Source organism: Oxyura jamaicensis, chromosome 1 (assembly GCF_011077185.1).
Source record: "Oxyura jamaicensis isolate SHBP4307 breed ruddy duck chromosome 1, BPBGC_Ojam_1.0, whole genome shotgun sequence".
Taxonomy (NCBI): Eukaryota; Metazoa; Chordata; class Aves; order Anseriformes; family Anatidae; genus Oxyura; species Oxyura jamaicensis.
The window spans coordinates 15,620,013-15,639,679 of NC_048893.1; the positions used below are offsets into that span (position 1 = coordinate 15,620,013).

The 19,667-nt window shown below is 43.9% G+C and overlaps 1 protein-coding gene across 6 annotated transcripts in view; it reads right to left on the reverse strand.

Annotated features, from left to right (window-relative positions):
* Positions 1-19,667, reverse strand: part of CELSR1 (cadherin EGF LAG seven-pass G-type receptor 1) — a 161,252-nt gene that overhangs the window by 62,348 nt on the left and 79,237 nt on the right. For all 6 annotated transcript variants that reach the window (XM_035315454.1, XM_035315455.1, XM_035315456.1 and 3 more), the window contains exons 3-5: positions 11,548-11,770; positions 6,749-6,864; positions 3,838-3,926 (exon numbers count right to left, since the gene is read on the reverse strand). In XM_035315454.1, the coding sequence (XP_035171345.1) occupies positions 3,838-3,926; positions 6,749-6,864; positions 11,548-11,770 (428 nt within the window). The remainder of the gene's footprint in view (positions 1-3,837; positions 3,927-6,748; positions 6,865-11,547; positions 11,771-19,667) is intronic.

A 19,667-nucleotide genomic window follows, 5' to 3' on the forward strand; every position in this document is an offset into this window, starting at 1 on the left:
CAAACTCTCTCTCTCTAATATGCTCTCCTCTGATAGGAATCAGGCCACCAAGGCAAAGAGAGCCACTCATTTCACTGCTGCCCTCTACGCCAGTTGTCCTGTGAGCAAGCAGCAAGTTGCTTCTATTTCTCACCAATGTTTTGTTTGCCAGGCTGATATCCCATTTCTTCTTATTTTCTCATAGATATATCTACCTCTCAAGAAAGCAGGTCACACAGGTCACCCTTAACTCAATACCGCCTGTTGATTTTACTGGCTGCAGGATCAGGATCCCAGAAGTTAACGTGTTTTAGCTAACAGACGTGGTGAATGGCTGTCCTCCCTGCCTTCCCCCCAGCTGTCAGCAAACATCTATAATTGCAAAAACCACTACTAACAGGTAAACTGATACCTTGCTACTGGGTAGCTGACAAGACTTTTAATATAGAACTGAAACTAGAGAACAGTTATAAAACACTCCTGTAGCTCTTATAGCTACTAATTCTTTCCCCTTGGTGCTTTGCCTCCCAGAAATCCAACACAGAGCCAACACTTACTTAGTAAGACATCTATTTGACTCCCTTAGGCATTTCCACCGAAACCAAGTGTGGCAATGGGAAGCATCCATTTCCATCAGTGTACACTAAATGAAACAAAGCTGCTTCCCTTCTTCTTCTGATATGGCCTGGTTTGTTTCTGCAATGTGTCACAGTGCCTGCACACAACTGTATTTGGGAGAAAGCACCAAATACTTGGTGTGGTACAGAATTGTTTTGCTCCTTCTCCACAAACACTGTGATGAGTGGATGGGGTTGGATGAGGACTTACAATGGGCATTGCCTACTGGTCAGAAATCATAGAATGGTTTGGATTGGAAGGGACCTTAAGTATCATCTAACTCCAACCCCTCTGCCACATGCAGGGATGCCACCCACTAGATCAGGTTGACCATCCAGCCTGGCCTTGAACACCTCCAGGGATGGGGCATCCACAGCTTCTCTGGGCAGCCTGTGCCAGGGCCTCAGGTCTGAGAGGGGAGTCTGGACTGACCTTTTCTTTGAGTCCAAAACATTTGTCCCTCAGGGGCAGGGGACCCCTACAGTGAGGAGTTAATTATAAAACAACATTTTTAGACAGCTCTGAAGATACCTTTAATTTTACCAAGCACACTGCTTCTGAGTTGAGCAGAGAAAATAATCTGCAGGAGTCACTTCTACACTTACTCCATGTTTAATTTTCTTTATTACCGAGCTGACCCTGCTGCAAGGCACCAGCTCCAGGGTGGCAGCATCATGTCGCAGGACCGCAGGCTGTGCTAAGGAAATAGCTGATGCAGAGGTTTCCTGCCAGGGTCACCCCCCGCATCCAAGTCACCCCCCGCATCCAAGTCACCCCCTCCTGGAATCCAAATTTCAGTGACACTCAGCAAAATATCATCCACGGAGCTGCAGATGCCAAAAACCATTCAAACTTTGCTCGTATCCAACCACAATCAACTCAGATTTCAAGAACAGCTTTCAGAGCTGTGAAAACGCATCTACAAAAATTTGCCTTGGACTGAAGTGATCTATATTATGTGTCAAAGCCTGTTAGCCGTTCTCCTTAAAAACTTAAGATGAAAAATTAACCTCAGCTGTGAAGAAATCTAATACTGCTTATGAGAAGTGCAGCAGTATCTGAAAGCTCCGCAAAAGACTGAGCCCCTTTTTTATACGACATGTATGAATGCAGAAAGAGGGAAATAACCTGAATGGTTTCTAGCTTTAAAGAAGTTTAACAGAAAAAAGGAACTGAGGTAGAAGGATGAAGCTAAGAGTAGTGCTGCTCGGGGAGGCTGTGCTGTGCCTCAGCAGGAAAGGGGCAGAAGCAGTGATGGAGCAAGGACCTGCCACTGTGCAGGACTTCGGAAACAGTGGAAGGATGCATCGCCTCCAAAGCAATAAGAGTGCAGGACATGGTGCAACCCGTGTCCTGCCCCTGCCAGCCTGCAAGCTGCATGTAATTTAAGCCAAGTCATGAGTTTTGGGCACTCTGTTATTCAAACATGTCTTAGCTACATCAAGTTTAGACGCAGCATCCCATTTACCCTGGCACAACACAAACCCCTAAATTATTTCTGTCTTCAGACTCCTCACAGGGATTTTTCTTCCAAGTCGGTTAAAATGAGAAGTAGCCAGGGAACTGCTTTGGAAACAAATAGCAGCTGGCACGAAGGACACCAAGCCCCACAGGGCTGCTCCCACTGCATCTTTCACCACCTGAATGGAAAGGCAGTGAGATCAGCAGAGGTTCTCTCCCTGCTCTCCCTTTTTCCCCTGAATTTCCCCCTGTGCAGTGGGGACCAACTCATTCTCCTTGAAAGAAGTGGGGCAGGGGAACAAAATGATGACAGGGTGTCTGTGTTAACGCCAGGAAAACACCATTCCCCACACCGCCAGCACAGCTCACCTACCAGTCTGGCTGAAAATGAGGCAGGGGGTTATTTTTAACGCCCGTGTCAGTTCTCTTTGCCTTTTAAAGAGTGTCCCAGGCCCCTTATCTGCTTGACAGCATGCCAGCAAGCTGCTCCAGTGGCCATGCTGCAGCCATCACCTCCTTGCCCCCTGGGGAGCCCGAGAGCTGGAGCATCTCTCCACCAACTCTGCAAGTGCTGTTTGCTCTTCATTAAAGAAAATGCAGGGAACTCATTTTGCACTTTGTACGAAAGGCCTCATGGTGTCCACAGATGCAAGCATGGTGACACAGCTTCACTTCTCTGTCCTCCAGATAGTTGAGAGCTAAAAGTATACTGGTTTTAAGCAAAAAAAAATAAGAAAGGTTTTTATTTCCTTAGTAAAACATCCTTCAGCTAGGAGACCCTTTGGACTAGGAATCCAAATAAAACTGTAATCCTCCCATTCAATCTGCCGTGCAAACTGTGATGAAAGGATGCAGCAGTGGGAAATAAAGAACTTTCTGATCATATTAATCCTTCATCTTCCATTCAGCTTCCCACATTAGTATCCTGTTTCCTTTTTAACAGCCAACAATACTCCTCTATTTCCTTATGTAATCCCTCATAATGCTATCACGGTGGACTTAAAAGCAGCGCTCCTCGGGAACTAAACAAATTCTCTGATTTTTGCTGTAGATGACGAGCTCTGACACCTCTCTGCACGCAGTGACACTGTACACCCTAAAAGCCTGCACTTTGCTCTTCCTGAAGCAGCTGGTTTGCACAAATCCCCATCTAGTCAAACCAAACGTATGTGTGACAGCTTCCAAGAGAGCAGATGTGTGACCGGGTCCCCTTGGGGACCACACCTCTGAGTGCCCTGATGGCATGGAGCGATCCTTGCTGCATTTCTCTTGTACATCCTCTCATAGAGCAGACAAAAAGGATGTAGTAAAATGGCCCCTGATTACTGAAGAGTGTTAAACATTTCACAACCAAACTTTCCAAACCAGAGAAGCTGGCAGTAACTAAACTGGCTATTTTATGCAAGAAAAGAGAGTTGTATGGAGCAATTTTGTTTTGCCTCAGAAAATTCTGTGTCAGTGCATCAGTCATTTTAGATACATTGACACTTGAAAAGGTTTGAAGAACTGAAAATTAAAGAGCTGCACGTACCTGGAGGTATCCCTGGTGGTATTTCTGAGGAGGGCATACTAGGTCAGACTTTGCCTTCTTGAGACAAAGCTCAAAAGCCCTCAAAAGGAATTTTTGATCCAGGCAAGGTGAGTAAGACCAGCACCATTTTTGCAGAGCTGGTTAAATAAATAAAACTTGGGTCACCTGCATACATGAGTAGAGCTCAATGACCCGTGCCTCTATTACCTTACAGATCATAGGGGCATCGCCAACCTGATTTCTCTTACCTTGTTGTAGTACTGCACCTGGACCGAGTGCCACTGCCCGTCACTGACCCCGCCGGGAACAAACGGTGCCACCGTCGTGGTTGTCTCCCCTGCAACGGCAGGCAGAAGAAAAAAAGCAGTCAGTGCAACTGCAAGCTCCACTTCACCGTAGACTGCAACATGGAGTGACCCACATCAAGCACAGGATGTGGTGGTCTTAATTCACCATGGAGGAATTTGGGGTTTTGTCCTGTGAGGCAGTAAAATCCTCAAGTTACATGGAAATACTTTGGTGCACAAACACAAAAATAGCTTCTGACCCATTCTGATGAATTGTATGACTTTCTGTTAGGCTTTTGCAGAATGCAGTAGCCGAGGCATTGAGTAGATACAGCCACTGCTGCAATGGCCAATTTTTCTACGTTTCTGTCAAAAACAGCACATTGGAGTTTTCTAATATGAAGAGGATCATGCCGGGATGTTTGTCAGGGAGGGAAGCCTACTTTTAGGCAGCGGGGAGGAACTGAAATGTGACTGTGCTCCCCATTATACAGCTATGTGTAGTAAACACGTGGACAGTAACCTTGGGTCTTGGCAAAATTTTACTAGTGATTTATGAAATTATTGGCAGCTTTTCAGTATTTAAATTAGAAAGCAAGTTCTTCACATTGCAATTGTAAAGCAGAAGCCTTTAAATCAGGTCTGAATCAGCACAACCAGCTCAGTAACCAGGCATATCTGTGCTGAGGTAGCAACAAAATAAACATTTGTGTTGAAGGACATAAAAGGCCTGGCACAGAGAGCAGATTGCTAGGCTTTGTCTTTTTTTTTTTTTTTTTTTCCTTTCTTTCTCTTTTTTTAAAAAACAGTTGGAAAATTCAACATCATACACCACAGGAAAATAACTGCCATTACTGTTGCGCTTAAAACATACTCTTAATTTACAACAAATGCTTTACCCTGTGTGAAGTATTATTCCTATGTCCTCTGCTCTCCTTTAGCTCTTGTCCTATCTAATTCTGTTACTTAAAAAACACAGATTTCAGTTTAACACATTGCTGAGATGTTTTTTTATCATTTACTGATAAAAAATATGCGGTAAAAAATATTTTTGTTATTCAGTTAGAAAGCTTCCACAAAAGGAAGCTCCCTGGTCTCCAGTCCTTGTGCTTTGCTTTCTGTGAAAATGTTGTTGCGACAAGTAGAGCAGTCAGATCGGATGTCCAAAAATTGCATTGTTCGTTAAATGCCACTTAAAACTATAAAACATAAACCATTCTCCTTCCAAAGAAAATACCATTTGTAACGTACAGGACCAGACCTGCTCTCAGGTGCAGTAGTGCAAATCTAAATTTAGTTTCCTGTATTTTAAAGGAGTTCCTCCACATTTAAACGCACATAAGTGCAAGTAGATTTTTTTTTTTCCTCATTCATCCTCAGGGTGCCTTCCTAGTGATTTGGTTCAAGTTTAGACAGGTGGAGCAGAGAAAGCAAATCTTTCCACCGGCAGCATGCTACTTCATTACTCTAATCCATTCAAAAGCCTACGCTAAAACCTAATTTGGACATCTGGTTAATAAAGGAGAAACAAAACCTGAGTATCTTTAACAAAGGGCCCAGATATGCACTTAAGCATTGCTGGAAAATCAGTGGGGTCATACAGGAAAATCAGTGGGGTCTGATGGCCATGGTCTCCGGTTCTTGGGCTCCAGCTCCATGCTTCCTCCCACTGTACAACAAGGACACGTAGGACAACAGCCCTTCCCAGATATTTGCTTCTGTCGCAGTGGAAAACATCCCCTAAACCTGTGACAGCTAAAGGTTACCTGCCCTAGTGAGATTTAGCAAAGCCACCGAAGTCTCCACACTGAACTCCCAACTGGGCTAATGCAGGAATGTGAGAGGTTTACCAAGAGCATCAGCAATCCTGCTGAAGCCTGGAGGTCATTTCTGGTGGCTTCAATGTGCTTCAGCTGCATGCTTCAGAAGCTGACAGCTTCTTATGCTACCCCTACTGTGGAAACTAGTGTTGCTGGTCATGACTTCTTGATGGAACTAGTTTACTGGTTTTGTTTGTATGTTTTTAAACCCAGAAAACATCCTTTTGTTAAGATTGGATCAGGAAGAGCTTGTTCTAATCATGCATTCATCATGCAAAAGGTTGTCACTGCCAGGAGTGATTTTCTGGAGCAAACCTCTACCCTGGGAGAAGGCCACAGTGACAGTGATATGGTCTGTCCTGAGCTTCTCTTATTGGCCTTCCACTCTCTGTGATCCTGGAGGCACTAAAAGATGCCAAGTTTGTCCTTAGGCAGAAAGAAAGCAAATGCCAAAGCCTCCAGTCTGTGTTTTCTAGCCCACCATGGCGATGAGAGGGCAGCTTTGTTCTCATAAATTCATTGTGGTTTGCATGAAGGAGAGGTGCTGTTAGTGGGCATCAGTGGATTCCAGCGATGCATTGCCTGTCACGAGGCAATAAAGAATGGCAGGCATTTTTCATTTGTCTGTTAGCTTTTCCTTTGGCTCAAGTGTATTTGTTAGACAACAGTTATGCACCTAGTTTTACTGATAGCGTAGTGTAAAAGCACATAAACACACAAAATTTATCACAGCATCATAAAATGAAGGTTCATTTACACAAACAGTGGCTGTCAGACTAGTGCCAATCTTTTATAGTCCTCATAAACTCCGGGTTTTATAACTGATATGTTGACAAGCTCCTGCCTATGACAGCGAGCATTGCCACCACAAACTGCTACAATCTGGATTATTTTGCAACACCCTCCATGAGTTGTAAACTGTACAACGTCAGCCAGTTACTCAATTAATGAGGCAGCAAATAGCTGTATAAAGACATGGAAGTACATTTCCAACCAGACTGAGAAGATCTCAGGACCCTAAGTAGAAGTACTCGACTGGGGTGACACCTCACCTGCAGAGAAGGTGAGCTGTATCTGCTCCTCAATGATCTCCAGCGCAATGAAGTCGTGCTTCTCGTTGAAACGCCCGTTGTAGAGGAGGAGAGCATTCCTCTCCCTGGTGGCGAACCTGGAACGCAGAGACCAGTAGTCAGGTAATGCTCCCAGAAATGCAAGACTTTGACTCCTTCTTTAGACAGGAAATTATAAAATTAAGTAAGAGGCTGGACAAATGCTTGATTTCACAATTGACAGAAGCAGCATGATGGAAATTATGGGAATCTTTGCAAAAATCTGCTGTGGACGCTGACCCTAACAGAAAGTAAAATGATGCAGAGACACAACTCAGAGTGAATATCTGACTCTATCCAAACAGTAGCAGCTATTACACTTTGCAGAGCTGGAAAGCCAGAAAGTATTTTGACATCAAAGGGGAAGTACTTGCTGCCTGCTTACTGTCTACTTGCTGCATGCTACAAGGAGAGTCATAAACTGATCACAAAGAACTGCTGGGGAGGCAAGGGGAAAAGAAAGATAAGAGGTATTTTAATAATGCCGTGCAGATAGATAATCAGGGTTCCTCAATTGACAGATAAGTCACTTGGAGGGAGGAAAATAAACACTTTAATGAGTCCAGCTCCAATGGGTGTTTTTTTTTGTTCCTATTTCTCTTGTGTTTCCAATATGGGATGTATCACACCTTTCCTGCAAAAACAGAGGCAACTCCACTTTTAGAAAAGTCTGCTTTTTGGTCAGCACAGAACATTTTTTGACAATTTCTGTGCGTTTTGTGCATTTTATAATTTTGAATTGAATCCTGGTATCTTTGGGGATTTACAGACAGCTCTCATCTATTTACAAAAGCAAAAATTTATGACACCTTACATAAACACTTTCACAAAGATTAATATATGAAGAGGGAAAGACAGGGAAACCATGGGAATTTCTTGTGTTTCCAAATGGCAGTGTAGTTTGATTTTGTATTTTGAACTTCAGGAAATATGCCTGATTTAAATTAACCCACTTTTCCACAAATGAATCAACTGCTGAGCACAGCCAGTGAAAACTGCTTTCCACAGACAGAAGAAATTACTCTTGTGCATGTCAAGAAATATCTGCTAGCAAGGCTCTCATGCAATGCAACAAAAACTGCATTCACAGAATATGAAAAAACATTAAGATCTGGTATTTGAAGTAAATTTTTTGAAAACAAAGAACATTTTTAAACAAAAATTGATTGTCAGACATATGTATGCATATGATATGATCTGTCAGAACTACAGGCCTGAATTTGAGCTACATGGAAATGGGAATTTTTTTTCTATAAAAATGTATTAATTTTGAAGGAGGAGAATTAATTGGTCTGGTTCAAAACATACAAGTCAAATTATTGAAGTTTCCAATAAAGTAAAAATTGCAAAGAATATCCATTATATTCAATCAAAATATTATATTAGCATTTCGTCTACTTTAAATCATTTAAAATACATCTATTTATTTCTAAATATATTTAACTTAATATAAAATAACGTTTAAAGAAGTAAAAGTTAGACTAAATGAATTAAGACAAAACAGCTGAAATATTTCAATAGTATCAAAACACTGATTTAGATTTCACTTTTCACAGTCAAGTCATCCAAAGCAGTAAATCCCTGTAAAACATTTCATAAGACTGCATTTTTCAGTGGATATCTGCTTCATCAAAGCTGTTTTGATCAGATCTAACTGGAATATATATATATGCAAAAGAAATGAGAAATGTATGACTAATGCTTCCTTAGTGGGCAGAAAGAGTTACTTTAACCTGCAATAGCAGGATCTTTACTTCTGTTTGAAAATGGTTTTTTGGATATTCTTCAATTCTCTACCATCATTTTAATTTTAAAAAGGCTACGCATTTTTCTACTTCTATACCTGCTACCTCCGTGTGTATTCAGTTCCATTCTTTGCCACTAGCCCAAGGCACCTTTTGCACCGTGCTATTAACTTAATACTGCTGCTTTTGAACTTGCCGAGGTGTCACCAGCAGGGAAATAAAAATATTTTTTAGTAGAAGTGGTCTTTTTAAACTCAGGACATAGGAAACAAAAGACAAACTTTCTCAAAGGATTTTGAATAAATGGTGAGAAAACATCTTCACTGACTGTGTCTCTTGGAGTAAAAGAGGAGTAGCAACTGCTGGGAGGAGGCAGGGAAGATGTACAGTGCTGGGAGCAGAAAGACATGCCTGGTCAGTACCTGACATAGCCGCACAGCACGGCAAACAGGAAAAGTGTTTGGGGTAAATGTGCACACGTGTTTTTGCTCTTCTACCCCTTTCATTAGGAATATTGTGGCATTTATTCTGTTAGCAGCACCACATGCTATATAAATTCTATGTGCCCCAAACCATTTTTGCACTGGAGGAGCTCGCTGCTCTGCTAAGCTCGTAACAATTACATGGACTTCAAAGAAAGAGCAAAATGTATTAGTTATGGTACTGGAATACACAAACATCCTGCTTTTTGTCAGGAGCAGGTTGTGAGTCACTGGAAGCTGAAGGAAGCCGAACACCCTGTCATATTAAGAATGCTCCCGAATCACAAAATATGTAGTGGCAAATTCTTTGCCTAATCAAACCACTGATTCTTGCTTCTCCTCACATGATGTTTTCCACCTGCACTGAAGGATAATAAAAGCCATAGAAATAACAAGTGTGAAAAAAGTGAACTGCAGGTATGATAAGCTAAACGTGTCCCTATCCTGGACAGCGTGGGATGAAGCCCATGATGACCAAGGCTTTTTATAACCACACTGAGTGGACTGTGCAGTGTTTAGCCTGGGACTAAATATGCCATCTTGGTTTAAAGACGATGAAGAAATCCCAGTGCAAGCGCTGCCATGTGAAGGCAGCTCGCTGTTTCTCAATTACCCCCACGCAGAGAATTTGAGTCACTTTAACTTGAAGCACCCTACACATCAAAGATCTCTTCCCGAAAGCCTGAAAAATGACACCCTGTGGCTGCGGGGACAATCCAAGGGTAGCGCAGGTAATTTATGCTGGCATCCAGCCTAGACCGCTCCTTTGTTTGCACTTACTGTGGGTCTGACAAGTCCAATGGAGCCTTTTGCTTCTCAGCTTTTCCCGGTGCTTAGATCTAAACCAAACTTCTCAGGCACAATTCTTCCCTGCCTTGGTTTGCATGCAAACCATGTCTGCACATCCTGATTTAACCAAAATTTCAAGAGTCCATAAAATTTCTGATCAGAAGTTGCCTGTGCCCTGCCAGGTGTAAAACACCAAGCAGCTGCTGGCTGCGGGGTGGGACATGTGCCTTATTTTGCCTGTCCTGAGCACTTTCTCTAGACAGACACACAAACATGTCTGTAGTTCTACCGATCAACAAACCCCTGACCTTGCCCTTCGGGGTGAGGGCTAACACGTTTTGTGCTATTTGCTCAAAGTCAGCCATGAGGGACAATCAAAGGTCAATCCTGACCAGTTAAGCCATGGGAAAGCTGCAGGCCTGCACCCTCTCCAGAGGAAACACCAGGGTCCATCCGGAGCTCTCACTCCACTGTGGATGAGCCCTGCACCATGGCCTGAGCAAAGACGTCTTCTCCAGCAGAGTTTTTTTTTTTTTAATCCCTGGGATGTCTGAAGGGGGGGAGGAGAGCCCTATTGCGCACCGTGTGGCTGCCATCACTGATCCCTTCACCACAGAGCTCCTCGATTGTCCCCATGGGAGAAGTGACAGACAGCCCCAGAAAAATCTGTCCAAAGAGCATCTGTCAGGGCAGATAGGACAGGTATGCGGCCAGTCATGCCTGTCAGCCAGGACAGGACCAGAAGCAGAAGCATGAAGGCCAGGAGGTACGAGGTGAGGAGCTGGGACAGTCAGGGTTATCCCAGGCATGAGGCTGGGAAGCAGAAGAGAGCAATGACCTGAGGAGCACCAGCCTGTGCTCAGCCATGGCCTGACGAGACCTCGTCCTCTCACAGGCTGGTAAACAGGGGAGGGGAAAAATGTTCCCAAATAAGCAGCATGGATTCTCTGGGTCTGTAGCTGACCATGGGTCATGAGACCCAAAATGCCTCCTAGAAAAATGCCTGACTCGCTCTAGATGAGGCAAACCCACGCCCTACCCTCATAACTCTCAGGCCAAGGGCTGCTGAGATGTGGCCAGAGGTTGTGGCCCGTCACCACCCCATGGCCTGGGAAAGATCCAGGGTCGCCTCTCCCCACACTGCACAACCCGGGCTACAAGAGCATGGGAGCAGAGGAAGTTCAGGAGGACACAGGCAGCCCAGTTCCCTCCCTGCGAACCAGCATGGGCCCAAAACCAAGCAGGCAGGGACTGGACCCTCAGTAGGACACACTGCTCTGGTGACCTCCCCTGAGCTGTGGTATCAGCTGCTATCCAGACGCTGTCACTGTGTGCTGCTGCATGCAGCACCTGGCAGCTCTTCACCAAGAAAGGACTAAGCATATCCAAATACCAACCTCCAAAAAGAGGAGGTGAATAAACTGTTTATTTTTAGTAGACAAGTTTTTAGTAAAGAAGTTTTTAGTAAAAGTCTGTTAGCCTCTAGAGGATGTTAGCCTCTCAACAGCATCCTCCTCAGGGCAGAATGATTTCAAGTAACACAATTTTGCCCCACTTGCAGGAGTCAATGCCAGAAATTCCTCAAGGTGACCTCTACACACAGATAATTTGTTGAATTTAATGAAATTTAATTAATATGCCCCAAGCTGGAGCAGAGAAGCGACCTGATCCAGGTGTGTCCCAGGACCCTTCCACATGGGGACAAACAGGGAGACCGGGGACTTACATGAGGGAGACGGTGAAGTGGAAGCGCTGCCGCAGCCCCTTGAAGGTGATGAAGGACTGTGGGGGGAAGCTCCTGGTGGTCATCTCGCAGTAGGGCCGCTCGTATTCACCTGGGGGGCACTCGCACTTGAACCCCCCGATCAGCAGGTTGACGCAGGTTCCTCCGTTCTTACACACCCCTGGGGCACAGCGGCCGGAGCGGGCGTTCACCTCGCAGTACTCCCCTGGAAGGGCAGAAGGAGACATCAGGGATGGCAACATCTCACCCAAGCCGCAAGATGTGGGAGACATTGGGACCCCAGTGCTTTTGGGACCCTCAGTGCTAGAACTTCATCTGCTTTCCAACATCTGCACCCAACTCCATCTGCAATCGAGGCACAAATCCACAATTGCAGGGGACTAAGGATGCTGCGTTGCCTTTCAAGTCTGAATTCTCGAGGTGGTTGAGAGTATAATCCTCTTTCAAATATTTGACAGTGTTGGCCCCAGTTTTCAGATTTCTTAGCCGCTTTCACAGCTGGTGATAAATATAAATCTGATGATAGATAGATCTATATGGGAGAAGATAGCACTACCATTTAAAAACTTGCACACTCCCTGTCAACTGAAATATGTGTAAATTGTTCCAGCATTTCACTGCGAGTAGGAAATTGTGTAAACAGATAAGTGTTTGCACTTCAGCTCGGCTGGAATTCGGCTTTGCTGCCCATGTCAGCGGCAGGGCGCGGCAGAGCCTGTGACAACGCTTGCAAAGCATTTATAGAAAGAATGAGCAGGATGCCGATGACATATGTATTGCTTCCATATTTCCAGTGCATCCTGCAGGTGACAGTGGTTTTCTAACAGTTCAGAGATGGGCACAGTAATTTATGCAGAAGTTAAGGATCACGTGTACCACTTGCTGAAGCTGTTTTCCCCCAAATGTTTCATCTTGACTCTGTTCAGAAGTCTGTATTATTATGAACACATCTTAATGAACATATCTTAATACTGAAAAATCAGGTATCTTACTTTGTATGTACACTATAATCTTTCTTGCATTTTCCCTAAATCTGAATGTGGATCGTAGTTAAAAAAATAAAAAATAAAAAATTGCAATACATGGTTCGTAATGTACAGAGGACATCCACTTTAAAAAATATGCTGTGGCTGAGACAAAAGCAGTTGCTTAATTAATCATTGTACAGAAATTGGCCCTCTGTGTGAGTTAATTCGTTAACATTTACGTTTTGGCATGTGTCTTCCTAAGGTAACTGTGTGATGCTCTACTGCGTGTTCAGATCCTGCCTGTAAAACTGTTCACAGAAATTGGAGATGGCTTACAGAGTTGAATTTTACTCAGTAAGTACAGTCTGACAACTAAACACTACAGAGCAACAGTACACAAGACAGCCAGCTGAAGGAACACATTCCCATCAGTTTGATGTTTGCATGATGACTCGCTACAAGATTATACAATTACATTAATTCAAACAGTTAAAATCGTGCAAACACATTCCTGGAGGAAAGCAAAAGCAGCAGGAACTGCAGGCAGCGACTCACAAACGAAGGCAAATTAAAACAGAAAGTTGTGCTGCAGCAGCTGCTCCCCCAGGTTCCCACGCCAGCACCAGCCGCGCTGGAGCCGGGTGGGAGCTGCTCCGGGAGCATCACCTGATCCAGACCCAGGGCTGCACTCTTTTCGGTGCCAGGCTGTCAGCTGCAGTGGTTTGCAGCCGTTTTGTGTGGTTTGGTAGCACCCCTGGGACAAGGCGAGGTGACAGCACTGCTGTATTTCTCCTCGCACATCAGCATCACGCGCCTTTCACTCCAGTACCATGTACAGTGGTGAAATGCCTGAGCAAGTTCAACAGTGCTGTAATCATTTGTCAAGGGAAATGTATGCCATCCAGGTAGGTTCAGGTCCGGTGGCCTGCAGAGGACCGACCTCTGCTCCCTGTCCCTGCCCCCATGACCAACCAGACACCGCCTAAGATGAGCGTGTTTGCAGGCATCTCCTTGCAAACAGGATACAAGGCTTTCCAGTATATTTTAGAAGGACATGATACCTGGCACAAGGGACATAAACAAATATCGCTATAATAATAATTCTCACAGTTAACAAATTAAAAAATAAATCTTTCCCACCATCCTAGAGGGTGTGCAAGCCCCAACTTCTGAAGTAATAAACCATAATAGCCGAGGGTTCAACTTCAAGACAGTGTTTAGATCTTTTCTGATTCACGACTGATGTTCTCATATTCTCTTTTTAACAGTAAGATGAAATGCTGTGAAAACCACTTGATAAATATCTCCCCGTTTCCATTTATTAACTGTGAGTATCAGGTTAGGCAAGATTATGTGAAGACACCTTCCTTAAAACTTTAATGAGGAACTCAGCAAGATTAAAATGCTCCACAATGTGTTTCTTCTGAAAGAATCTGGTTATATCATCCAAGACAGAAAATGCCCTCAGTGTATTGAATATGCCAAAAATGCTCACACACGCATCACATGCACGATGAGGACATTCCAGAAAGTGCTTTTTGATGATGCATGGCATTAGCAGAGTCAATCTCTCCTTAAACTAAGAATTGCACAAATTTTGCATATGAAAACTCTCCAAAAATTGGAAAAACTGAATTTCTACATAAAGGCAAAATACAAGTTTTCGCCTTTAAAAAAAGTCCTAGGATATTTTATGAACTAACTCTCCAACTCAGAGTAGAATCTAATCTTCAAGGCTTTCTGAAAACAGAATGATATATTTGGCAACAGCAAATAATGGGCAGACCTGAACACACAGGGAGAAAAAGACAAGACCCAAGCAAAAAGGAGAAATTCCTCTCACTGCAGCATGCTCTGGAAATGCCATGGCAATACAGAGGGGTAACGTAAAAGCCTAAGCTGGAAGTCACTGGAGGTCCTGTATTAACTCTATGATGTAAAAAGAACCAGTAGGCCATTTGTCTGCATACCTACACAGGTACAAAACTATTTAAGTGAAAAGAAAGCTCATAGAAAAGATCTGTTTAATTATGTTTACTAATGCTTTTCATTATGATGCTTAAAGAAGCAGTTTAAGAAAAATAGTAGTTCAACTTTAAATATGATCCTTTGTCCTATATCCATTCAGCTGTAGCATCATTGATGTCCCAGTTCCTAAAATTATTCTGAATTCTCATTAGTCTGTAATGTAAATGAGAACTGAATTTGAGGCGCATTCTTTGATGCTGAATTTTCATATTCTGTGCATATTTACCAAAATATACTGAAACAGCATTTTTGCAATCTCTGCAGTAACTCCAAGGCTCCCTATGCCTTAAGGTGCAAAGGTCTACCAGGAAACTTGACAAATCATTTTTACTATTTTTCCAAAAGTACAGAACAGTGCCTGGGCTTATTTAGAAACACGGCCTTGGTGGCTTTATTAAGCAGCCACCTGAGCAAGCATTTGAGGCACTGCTTTGATCAGGAGCACCCAATCCATTCTGGCAACACAACACTGCTTCGTGCAGCTCTGCAGCTTGTCACTCCCAAGGGTGGCCACCTCGCCCCAGCCACATCTTCATCCCCCAGCACTGCCCTACGGGAGTGCTGAGGCCTGCAAAACACACAAAAATTGAAGTGAAGACTGCATTTTCTCAAAGGAAGAGCTGGCTGCTGGCTGGTGTGCTGAAGCCAAAGTCGGAAGCCCCTAAGGGAAGAGCTCATGAAGGAGCCGGAACGGAAGGGATCTCCATCAGGCACAGCACCGGCATTCAGGATGAAGAATGATGAGTCTGTGCGCCTGCTCCAGCTGAAGGTCAGAGGGCTGAGCCCGCAGAGGAATCTCTGCATGGTTGGAGGCGATGTCTTGCAGTCCAGTGGGAAAAAATAGTACAGAGAGGAGGGGAAGCTGCTGCGTGGCAGGGGGCTGCAGGGGCTCAGGTGAGAAGAGCACAGCCCAGATGGCCCCCACAGGCAGCCTGGAGATGGTTTGTGAAGCTAGAGATGTTGGCATGGCTCACCCTGCCACCCAGGCTGCCTTCCGCTCCTCACCATGCTTCCTTTGCTATTTCATTTTTTTCACGTTGGCCAACTTTTTAGGAATCGCCTAAAAAACTACTTAAACATCATAATTCGGTGAAATCCACGTAGGAAACATCAAGCTTAGTCCCTCCATCTGCTAAATCCAGAGCATGTGCTGTCAGATAACACGGGCTGTGTCTGCCTCTTATCTGCTGGGCAGATTCTTGGGCTGTGAAAAACTGCTGGACAAAGCCCGCACATGGTTTACTGCTACAGGATAGTAGCTGATCTTATATTCTTTCCATTAATATTGATGACTCTTAAAGATACACGTCCTGCGGTTTTTACACAGCCCTTAATGTTGTGTTTCCCAGTTTTAAAGCCCTTGAGATTACGATAGCTGCGCTTTTGACACTGATTCCTCCTCTAAATCATATGCCTTTCATATGCCTCTTCTTCAGTTTTAGGATTAATTTTACAAAGATGTTAATCATAACATTTCTTATAGGAATTTTACGTAAGTGAGGGCACCGTGATATCAGGCATAATACAGCAAGAACAGGTAAAGAAAAGATTGACTAGAAAACGGCTTCATTTGGTCCCCCTCTGACATAGTCCAAATAAAGTAATGGAATAGTTTGATGAATGAGCAATAAATGATGATAAACAAGTGAAAAGAAATAAAAGTAAGCTATTTCAAAATGAAAACATAATCTTATAAATGCAAATACGTTGTGAGCTCAACATTATGCACACCAACAGCACACCTGCATGCATCAGAGTTGTCGTTCCAGATACCCGCCTGTGGTTTTGTTGGTGAGTTGCTTGATGACCTTACAATGACAGACAATGTATAATGTTGGGAAACGTGCTGGAAACAACGTGATGGCATTGGAATAAATACAGAGTTACTCTACTCTTTACTACAATATCCCTGTTTAAGGACTAGTCCTCAAAACTTTGTACAATTCTCTGATGGTCTACAACTGCTATACTACATTAAATATATATATTTACATGCAGACCTTCATTGTTCTTGTTTCTTTTTCTTTTGCGGGTTCCCCAGACACGTATTAATTTTTCACTCAGTGTCTGTAATTGTTTGACTTGAATTGATTCTTCTCTCCTTTCCTCCCTCCTGCCATTTGCTCTAGATACATACTAATCTCGTTCTCCACACTTGTAGTTGCTTCATCCGAATGGAAAGCACTTTGAGAAGCTGACTTAAGCAGCCAGACTAAAATGACATACTTTAAAGTGGAAAGAAGAAAACACAAGAAATAGGGCAATTGAATTCTCCAAGAAATCCCTGTTGACCCATTGCCCTAATAAAGAAACAGCCATAGTTAAAAGATTATTTGGTATCTTGCACATTAGAGGAAAATCAGTCCTCCTCTTCCTCAAAGTAACTAAAACACTACTATCCTATTCCCCAAATATCTGTTTGATATCTGATTTTAAAATCTCCTTTGTAGTGGATGCACTGGATGGCAGAGATGCAAAGTTATGGGGACTCTTGGAGGAGAGACGGATGTGGTGGAGTGTGTGAAGCCAGGTCCATGGCCTCCACTGTCACCTGTTAAAACAAGACCTGTCTTCCTCCCAGTACTCCTCCTTTTTGTCCCACTCTGCAGGACTCCCATTTATAGACCCGTTGCCCATACAAGTTAGTACAGAATCAGCATGGAAATCTGAACTGGGATGAGATAAACAGGGTGGGATTCAATGCCCCACTCTGGGGACAGTTTCACCACTGTTTAGGCTGAGATGAGTCACCACAGTCCTCCTCTTTCCCCAACACATTGCACTTTCCTGCCCCTCCTTTGCACTCGTAATCCCGAAGCAGGCTGATTTGCAGAGCTAATATGGCAAAACCCCACTGAGACTGACTTTTCTAATGTAGGGTTAATGATCTTCTGATTAGGTCCCTCCTAGGATCGATGGGATGAACAGCACAGCAGGAACAAAAGAAGGAGGCAGGAACATGCACCCAGTAATAGGAATGAAGGAATGGTCTTAGGAAGGTTTAACTGTTATGGAAATACTGTTTTAAGCCATTTTATACAGCTCATGAGTGGGTGTGGTGGCTTACATCTGACTTAGGTGAAGTGGATCAACACCTACAGCAGACACCCACCTCCCTTCACAGACTGTGCAAGCCATACTGCAGAAAAATTGACTCCTGACACGCCTCCAATGTAGGCACAAGTCAAGTAATGAAAATAAATAGGGGAAATATGCCCATAAAGAGAAATTAATGACTTTGGTGACTCTGTGGGGCATGAGTCTATTCCCAGAATCAAACGGGAGAAATCAGCCTTACTTGCCAGCACAGTCCATTTGCAAATGAAACATTACACAAACAAACAGACCCAGAAAAATACTCTGTTGGTTTTATGGGAGAAGTCAGAGGGCAGTTACCCAAAGTCACCAAGCCATTCTGAATGAGGGAGAAGCTGGATCAAACAGAAATTAGAAGCCACCTGTGCATTGGTGACCATGATTCATTAGGGGATGACTACATTCACGAACCACTTTACACAACAACACAGAAGTGCTACTTGAAAAGCAGAGGCAAATTTGGGCTCCCTTAAAATTCGGTGGCCAAAGCCCTGCTGCCACTTCAATGCCAGAAGCACTCATTAGAATTAATACTGACATTGGTGTTTGTTGGTCTGGGAGGTTCCTTCACTACCCGGCTACTAAATGTTCTCATTAGAGAACATGCTTTGGTGTTTCCTTTCACATGTTAATGTAGGTTTTTGGATTTGGAATCAACCTAGGAAAATTAAAATCAGTCCCAACCTTCTTACAGAGAGAAATATCAGCTTAAGGTCCAGGGGTCTTCCTCCTCCCCCTTGCTTTCAGCTCCCTTTGCTGCTTTCTGCACTATAAAAGCACATCACAAAAACCAGGGTAAAATACAGTAATACATGCACAAACCTACACAACCACACTGCACATATAGATGCGCGCCTGTGCGTGCACACAAACACTGTTTAGGACTAAATCCCACTGACTCACGACAGGGGCCTTTGTAATTTCAGATGCTAACTGTTCCAGATTTAACAAGATGTATTTGCAAGAGAGTAACCTGAATTTAAAACACTAAAAGAACAATAAAAACATTCCTCTCACAAACTATACATTTATAGCTTGCCAAGTAACTCTCTGAGGTGATAGAAAATGATCCTATAATGATACTCAGAAAGTCGCTGTTTTATCTCTGGATATTGTTTAATTTCTCTTGTGGGCACAAGCCCTAAGCTCTGAGCTGGTGGGAAGAGATGGCGCAGAGCTAGCAGTGCTCTCCCAGCTGTACATCACTGCTCTCCTCCACCACCACCCTGCTCCCCTCCCTGGGCCTTTTTCCATGAAGCTTCCCCCAGCATTCCTGACAAGTCACAAATCAGATTTCCAAATATCATGGGTTAAAGGTCGTGTGATCTTTAATCATGAGATGCTCAAAAATAATGAACACGGGATGTTTTTTTTTTATTATTATTTACTTTTATCTGCCCCTGAAACTACCATCCGCTGGCCCCAAGGCATGTGAGAGCTCTCAGTGGTCAATTCCAGCCTGAAACACATGTCAGAAAATGGCTGCTCCAAGGGTTCTCACGATTCTCACTCTCAGCCCAAGGGGAAGCTGCTACACATCCCTTCCCACTTCTTCCCACTGGGGTCCTTGAAGTTGGCCACTGCACCCTGGCTGCCCCACGGCCCTGAGATCTCCTGGGAGGAGGCCCACAACAGGAAACTCCCGTGGCCAAATGGGCAAGGGAAAGGCCAGAACCCCATCCCACCTGCTGATCCTTCAGGAAGAATCCTTCCCCTATAGTGGTGAAGTAGCACCGCACTATATTTTACAAAAACAAGAGCACGGGAAGCTCAGGTCCCTTTCTCTTGAGCTTTTTCAGGCCATGCACTGCACACGGTGACACAATGCTGAGCTTCTTGCCAGTCCAAAATGAGGCCCATGCCCATGTGCAAAGCACCAACCTAAGCAAAGATGTGCCTCTTTTCCTCACCTCTTCCCCTCCCCGATCATAAAACAATGCAAAATAGAAGACTCCCTGTAGGGATGGATGGATGGATGGATGGATGGATGGATGGATGGATGGATGGATG